The 8,456-nt window shown below is 31.7% G+C and overlaps 1 protein-coding gene across 1 annotated transcript; it reads left to right on the top strand.

Moving 5' to 3' along the window:
* The first annotated feature begins 5,196 nt into the window (after window positions 1-5,196).
* Window positions 5,197-8,050, top strand: LOC114195248 (protein LEAD-SENSITIVE 1-like). The gene is made up of 2 exons (XM_028085650.2): window positions 5,197-5,481; window positions 7,200-8,050. The coding sequence occupies exons 1-2, from the start codon at window positions 5,388-5,390 to the stop codon at window positions 7,868-7,870; spliced, it is 765 nt and encodes a 254-aa protein (XP_027941451.1). The 5' UTR covers window positions 5,197-5,387; the 3' UTR covers window positions 7,871-8,050.
* Window positions 8,051-8,456: the final 406 nt, after the last annotated feature.

The following is an 8,456-nucleotide window of genomic DNA, read 5'->3' as shown; positions in this document are numbered from 1 at the left end:
TCTGTAGACCCATCATAGGTTTGGATGGTTGCTTTTTAAAAGGAAAATACGAAGGTGAGTTGTTGAGTGTTGTGGGTAGAGATTCTAATGATCAGTTACTGCCCTTAGCGTATGTTGTTGTGGAAGTTGAAAACAAAGAAACTTAGACATGGTTCTTAGAATTGCTTATTGGTGAGGACTTCATACCAATCTGCTTCAGGAGATCCATCTACGAAGAAATATATCAATCCATCATCTTTCCAGTCAATGGTGAAGTCTTATGGGAAAAAACTCTCTATCCTGACGTCCATCCACCACATAAGAGGATCTTACCAGGAAGACCCAAGAAGAAAGAAGGTTGGAAGAGTGTGAGTTGAGAAAGGATAACACACAAATCAGCAAAGGAGGTCATAGAAAAAAAATGTAGCATATGCCATCAGATTGGACATAACAGGAACAATTGTCGAGATAAACCTGTGGATGAGCAAACTGTAACACCTGCTGAGATTGCACCAGATGCACAAACTGCTGAGAATGCATCAACTGCTGAAACTGCTGAGAATGCAACAACTGCTGAAACTCAAACAACTCAACCACTAAGGAATGAAGTGGAGAGTCAAGCAACATCACTACCAACACCAGAAGAACCATCTCAGCAGTTTAGGATGAAATTACAGATTAGGAGGAGGCCATGATAGCAGCTACAAACGTCTTAATTATTTTTTGGAATTTCTGATATAGAATTCATTATTGATGTATTGTATTTTGACTTTCCTTAAACTTCGTTCAATTTCACTTTTGCCAAACATTGATGTAGTGCATTTTGATGAGGATGAATTAATGTTATGAATTTAACTTCTTCCAGACTTAGATCAATTTAATTTTTCTCAAACTTAGATCAATATCCTTTACTTCAATGCTCATATTAAGATGTCATTTTCGGACTAATATCAACATAATCAAACTAATTCATTTCTTCATTTAATAATAGTACAAAATAGATTAGACTTTAAAAGATTACACACAATAACAGTACAGTACGAATAATACAATAACAACACAAGTGAATCTTATTACTAATTGCAGTCAGCAACCTTCAATAACTTCTCCAAATCATTAATCTGCCTCATTTGTGTCATCATGATGACATCCTTTTCATCAACACCACCATTTGAAAAAGTTGCAGCCCACATTATTGGAACCACCACTCTATAAATTAATAAACCAAACATTAAAACCAATTTATTATTAACACAAAAAAAAACCAGATTGTACCCAAAATTTTCTACCAATATTCTTTGGAGTTCTTGTCATCCTCAAAGTTGTCATCTCTCTGCAGCTACAAATCGGGGTTAATCCATTTCTCGTTGAACCACCAATAGTGCACGAAGTGATACAACACAGTTGCCTCTAACGATTACAACCAGAGGTAAAGGAAGAAGATTGGGACCGTAACATACCTATATAATGGGATTGCAGAAAGAAGAAGATTGCAGCAACACCAATTGGAAATGAAGGAACAAGATTACCAAAACTCACCAACTGACCAAACATTCTTTATCAAAACCCTAGCTCACTTATTTATCCCCAAATATCTAATTACCACACTTGTACAGTACACGTAACACACCCTAATACAAACCGTGCCACATGTACACTACTTCGTTAATGATTTAAACGACGTTACAGAAAAGGACCAAATAAAACACAAATTGTGAAAATGAGGACCATTTTAAACATTCGATAAAAATGAGGACCAAATAAAACACAAATTGTGAAAATGAGGACCATTTTAAACATTCTATCAAAATGATGACTATCCGCAACAAACACTACGAAAATGAGGACCAAAAAGGTATTTAAGCCCTATGAAAAATGAGTAATAATTATTATAACCACCTCATTCTTGGAAATGGTGTTTAAATTAAGAGATCATCGTAACTAGAACAAATAAAGAGTTGTTTAAATTCGTATTCTATTTAAATCTACAGTAGAAAAGAAAAAAATTTCAAACCATTAATTTTGTAACTTTATTTTCAAAAAATCAAGTAAAATTATTTGATTTTATATTCTATTACATTTTGTTATATATATATATATATATACATATATATATATATATATATATATATATATATATATATATATATATATGAATAAAATAAAATAATAAGTTCTTCTTGTAAATATCTCTTACATCTATCATATATCTTATATTTTTCATGTGTTTATCATTTTTAAAAATTGTTAACACTCATAATATTTTATACTATAATTATATGACCTATAATATTTTATATTGTAATATAATTCTTAAAATTTTATAAGTCCGCATTCCAATTAAATCTACGTCAAGCTCTCAAAGATAAAAATACAGACTTAAAAGAATGTTTATTGTTGTATCATACTTAAATTTGAATTTGAATAAAACATAAATATATTTATTAACAGGAAATAGTTTACACATATAAGAAAAAAATAAGATGACATAGTGTAGCATATAACTATAAGAAATAAGTGTATATCAAGCTGTGCGAAAAATAGGAATGGCTATACTATAAGTTTTTTTTTTAGAAATATTACGTAATAATTGGTAAAATAATTTATACATACATGTGATCTTATCAAGAATGTGTTTGTTAATCATACTAAATTCTGTACTAAAATTAAAAATACCACTCCAACCTACTTTTTTTTATAGACGTTATCAAATAATTCAACCTATATTAGAAAAATCATTTATATTGTTGCATTTTATTTGTAAGAACCTAACAAAAAGTACTTTAGAGCGTTTAAAATATGATATTTGATTAATTGAATATTAAGAAGTTAAATAAATAGAAATTTTGTAAATTTTATTATTTATAAATACATCATCTCTATAAAAATATTTTTGGAGAGTCTTCCCACCTCTCTCTACAATTTCTTATTCTCTCTTCATCTCTTTGAAGATCGGAGATTGCTCCACTTCTGACCGATTAGTTTTTCAATTGAGTAAGTTGGTTATTTGTTCTTTTCTCATGGTTAATTGATCTTTATGTTGCATGTGGGTGTCGCATTAGTGTCAGAGTCATCTTTGTGAGTCTTTTATGATTAGTGGTTCTAACGATATACCTTGATCATGTTTGTGTTGTTCCAAGGGCATCTTGTTAAATTGAAGGAGGTTGGATACTCTTTTAGCTGTTTGAGAGCTCTCACATGTAAGGGTAGTTAAGTACATTGTTTTTAAGTTATAGAAATGTTGAATAAATAAATAGTATGATTATATTGTGATTTGCCTGAGCATTTGATCTGTTGAATAATATAAGATGTGTGAATTTTTGGTTCTAGGTCTGATGATGCTTAGTTTGAATTATTTGGTCTTGTGTTTGAGATCAATTAGTTCTAATGTTTGGGTTGAATTTGAGTTTGACATGTTTTTAGCAATTATAATGACTATTGGACTGGTTAAATTGGATTGGAACGACATAGTTATGCAAAATTATGCAAACTCATTAAGCGAGAATATGCTTGCTGAGCGAATCCAGTAGAATCGCTTAGCGAGAATATGCTCATTGAGCGAATCCAAATTTGGAGAGGTCAACGACTTTATAGTTGCTGAGCAAATCCAAAGTCAGGGAGCTTACTGACTTTGTAGTCGTTGAGCAAGATTACACTCGTTGAGCGAATTTTGGACAAATTTACCTTTATGACTTCTAGTGATCTATTCATTGAGCGAGCCATTTGGTCGCTAGGCAAGTAGGCATTAGTGCATTTTTTGCCCGACGAATGGATGATTTGGGTGTGTTGTGGAAGATATGAATTATTGCTTAGGAAATGACTGGTATATGAGATGGATTTAAGATTGGTTTTGAGTTTTAATTGAAATTTGTTGATGTTAATTCAAGGAGGATTAGTAGTGATTTATAATAGTGTATACATGGTATATGGATCAAGTTGGAAGTTATCTTCACGCTCTAATGATCATATCAAATTCTCAAGTAGAGAAGGATGAGGCATGTGGTGATAGAATGATTCATAATTGATTGTGTATGATTCATTTATTCTATTCTTTTATATGATCAAGTTTTTATACATTAGCTTATCCTTTCCTTTGTGTCTTATGTTTTACTCTTATTTGTAATTATCACCTGATTGGTGACTGGAGATGAGAAAGTTGTAGCTGGATAAGTTCAAGGGAAGGAGGATGATGCAGTTGTCTAGATGGTGGTTAGGACTCCTTTGTTTGTCTTTTTACAAAACTCCAACTCATTAGATTGTCATGTATAAACTTGTATTTTAGTTTATCTTTTGGATGACTATAATATAATAATTATATATTATATTAGTATCTATGTTTTATGATCGTCACCTATAAAATGTTGTTAATAGTTTTATATTATTAAATGAGATGTTATATTATTATTCTTATTTTTTTAAAATTAAAAATATATTAGAGTCCTTATTATATATTTCATAACTTGAAATATAAAAAAAAAAAATTTAAAAATTAAATTTTCTTTTGTATTTATGATATATTTTGGCAAAGATAACGTTTAAAGTAGTAGGTAAGTTATAAGTTAAGAAACATATGTTTGTGTATAATACAATAAATTCATAACTTGTAAGTTATGAGTTTACAAGTTATGTGGTGAGTAAAATTAAATGATAAAGTACTTGTTATATATAAATGATATAATCCCATAAGTTTTATCATATAAAGGTAACTCATATTTAAAAAAAATATAATTATGTAATTATAATTTTTTCATATAATTAATTCTTAATATATATATATATATATATATATATATATATTAATTTGAATAGGATTTAAATGAGTTTATTTCATAAATAACAATTAAATTAAATTTGATTTATTGTCAGAAGTTTACTTTTTTATTTTTTAATATAAAGTATTGTTACATTAAATTACTTTTATGATTTTTATTGTCTATAAATTTTACATAATATTATACAATCAAATATTAATTATTTAATTTATATTTATAATAGTAATACATTCAATTCGAACTCTATGATAAGGTAACTCCAAATTATTAAAAAGTAGTGTAATAATTATTTATCTCTATAAAAATACAATAAAAAAATAATATTACCAACAATAAAAGAAATTAATTGATATAAATAATTCTAAAAAGAAAAATTAAATAAATTATAAACCCTAATGCAAATATATGATTTTTTTTTGTTTACACAGTTTCGTTTTTTTCTTCAAAACTACTCTGTGTGATTATATGTATTTAATATATGTTGGGAGAGAAGAAGAAAGAGAGGGACTGAAAGCAATTGAAAAAACGTAAGTGGTACGAGAGTGCCATCACCTTACAAATTGGGCACATTCAACTGAGATTTTCTTCCTACCATTTCCTTTTGCTTTTGATTCTCTCTCAGAGAGAGAGAAGAAAATGGGAGTGTTATCCAATATGATCGACCGTGAAAATCTGAAGCCCGGTGATCACATTTACTCTTGGAGGCAAGCCTACATCTATGCGCACCACGGTCTCTTCGTAATCCCTTCTTTTTTTTTTTTTCATTGCTTTTTCCAAATTCATAATCTGTGTCACTGTATTTGCTTGTACTTGAGATAGATTGAGACTTTTCATGCTTTTCCTTCTCAATTAAGTTTGCTTCGTGTTGTTTTCGTTCGCTTGGTGTCATCAACTTCAACCCCCAATTCATATTTCTTTTCTTTTTGGATTTTTAGGGTTGGTTAGAACTGTTCCTTTTGTTTTGATTGTTATGTGTTGCATTGAGAATATCTAATGGATACGAGTTGGGGTTTGGTTAGTTTACAATGTGAATTGTAGATTCACAGAGTGTCTTGTGTTGGGTTGGCATTGGCGATTTATGATACAGTCTAGCTGCAATTTTCTGCTGAACATAGAATCCAGTATACTGAAGGGTTGGCGCCGCACTTATTTTTGGCTTAAGCTTAGTTGCTTTACTGTTCACAAACGATGTTCCTGCATAAAAAAAATGACCGTAGATTAAACCAGGAGAGATAAAGGGATAGCAGTGAAGATTGTGTCTTGTACCTTTGAATTTTCCTGAATTCTAGTGGGACAGAGTTGGTTCTTGCCTTCTATTTGTTGGTGACGAAGTGGGGGTTGTACTGTTACTCTTGTAGTTTTGGTCTTTATTGAAGGCCAACTGCTCAAATTACTGGCAATCTTTTGTGTTCGATTTGGGAATCTATGATTTTAACCCTCAGTTTTGACATCCGAATTTTGGACCATTTTGTTTACAGAAGCACATGAATGGGGTTGATATGGCTAGGGGATGTTTTGTAGACTTGTTCTTATGAAATTACACGTCACTGATGGCACTTATCACTGTTCTGATTGGGAATACTAGCTGTGTCTCACGATTTTAAAAAGTTGTCTCTTATGAAATTATTTGTTGAATGTTTTAGTTTTCCCACTTTAATGTGGCTTACAATTGTTATTTGTGCTAAATAATCACTGATATGTTTCATGGCTATGTTCTAACTGTCGTTGTGCACTCAGAACCGAAAGCTATAACTATTAGTTTTTTATGATCAATTGTACAATTTTTGTATGTACTTTGGTGAACTGTGTGACTAATTTATTTATGCGGTCAATTGTCGGTGAATCTTCCATCTTTGTAGTTTTATTGTGTTGTTCCCTAAATACAATGGAAATATGTAACTTCTACAACTGGACATACGAAATAAGTTAGAAATTGAACTTTCTTTTGCAATTTATGTAAGGTAACATTGAATCTGATGTTTGATTAATTCGGTAACTGCATGAGTTATGAAACTACTGAGAAGGGATAAATTAGATGTCAATGAGAAAATATAATGTAGAGTTTGAATGCTTTTCTCGGCTGCTTAATATTTTGTAAAAGGAATGATAGGTGGGGTGAGAAGTTATAGGTTGTGTGTGCTCACTTGCTTTTTATGTGTAAATGTGCTACTCTTTTTTGCGGGGTAGTAAAAATACTTGGGCTCTGTGTACAAAAGAGGACTTCAAGATAGAAAAGATATCATTCACAAGAGTTCTAGGATTAATAAGCATTTAGGTCAGATTAATGATGCCAATGCCATTGATCCTGTTGTTCGGTTTAACCTTTTTTCTGTTTTTAGAATTTTGGATACTTCAACTTGAATTGAGCTAACAAAATTTCTGTTTGTTTGTGTATTGTATTGAAATTTTCATCTGGGTTTTGCCGATGGTTTTCATGCAAAATACCAGGAATATATGTTGGCGATGGAATGGTGATCCACTTTACCAGAGGAGCAGGTCAAGAAATTGGAACAGGAACTGTGTTGGACAATTTCCTTTTAAGTTCATCTCCCACTCATTCTTCTGACACTCCATGCGCAAGATGTGGTGACCAAACTGGGACCGATGGTGTCTTCTCTTCCTGTTTGGATTGTTTTCTTGCCGGTGGTAATCTATACATCTTTGAGTATGGGGTATCACCTGCATTTTTTCTAGCCAAAGCTCGAGGAGGTACCTGCACTCTAAAACAATCTGATCCAACAGATGAGGTCCTTCATCGGTCTTCATTTCTTCTCGAAAATGGGTTTGGTGGCTACAATATTTTCAAGAATAACTGTGAAGACTTTGCAATTTACTGCAAAACAGGTCTGCTTGTGTCCACAAGCATCAGTGTTGGCCGCAGTGGGCAATTGGCATCTTACATATCTGCTGCTAGTACTGTGGTTTCCACACCGCTTCGTTTTCTGACCACCAGTTTCAGTGGTTTGGCATTGGTTAGTTTTGGCATGTACTGTGTTGGAAGGTTGATGTCTGATATTGGAGTACGGCGTGATGTGCTGAAAGTTCCAGTGGAAAGGCTTATAGCTACACCTGGCCTGGATATATCAGAGAGGACAACTCAGATGGCCAAGGAAGATTAATGTTGTTGATGGTTACTGGTAGTAGACATGTAAAGTTACATTCCATTCCCTCCAACATCTGTTGTTTGTATTTCTGCAGTTTATATTTGTGACATGTTCTTCGTAAACCAATCTGTCATTTGGGTGCAAAAACTTTGTCGCTACCTTGTTAATATATTATGAAACACTGGATTCCCCCTTCATGGTTGTAAGAGTGCATGCACCTTAGATGACGAGCAACATAAAATATTGAAAGCTACTATGACTTTCACAGATCTGAGTTTCTTGTTTTCAATGCATGGTTGTTAAAGTGGTATATGGATGGAAATATACAGAAAAATATGATGCGACTCATTTTACGTTCATCTATCAATTTAATGGCGAAAAAATGTGCGAAAGGTTCAAGACAAATTTATATTCTTAGTTCAGAGTAATTTTTAGTTTAAAATTAGTTTTTTTTTTTAATATTATAGTATCAAAATAAATTAATAGTGTTGAAAAAAGAAAAAAAAAACCCATTATGATAGAGTGGATTGGTGTTGGACTTACTGTAAGGCCCCATTTCTTTTCTGCCCTAGAGTTGGTGGGCTGCCCTTGTAAGTGGGCC

The sequence above is a fragment of the Vigna unguiculata genome, chromosome 8, assembly GCF_037176805.1.
Source record: "Vigna unguiculata cultivar grain cowpea cultivar isolate G323 ecotype 2 chromosome 8, ASM3717680v1, whole genome shotgun sequence".
NCBI classification, from domain to species: domain Eukaryota; kingdom Viridiplantae; phylum Streptophyta; class Magnoliopsida; order Fabales; family Fabaceae; genus Vigna; species Vigna unguiculata.
This window is presented reverse-complemented; position numbering and strand designations above follow the sequence as displayed.

What these genes read in the sequence shown, in the direction of transcription:
- LOC114195248 (XM_028085650.2), top strand. Translation starts at nt 5,388, where the DNA reads ATGGGAGTGTTATCCAATATGATCGACCGTGAAAATCTGAAGCCCGGT. An exon ending in CTACATCTATGCGCACCACG is followed by an intron (nt 5,482 to 7,199) that starts GTCTCTTCGTAA and finishes GCAAAATACCAG; the next exon opens with GAATATATGTTGGCGATGGA.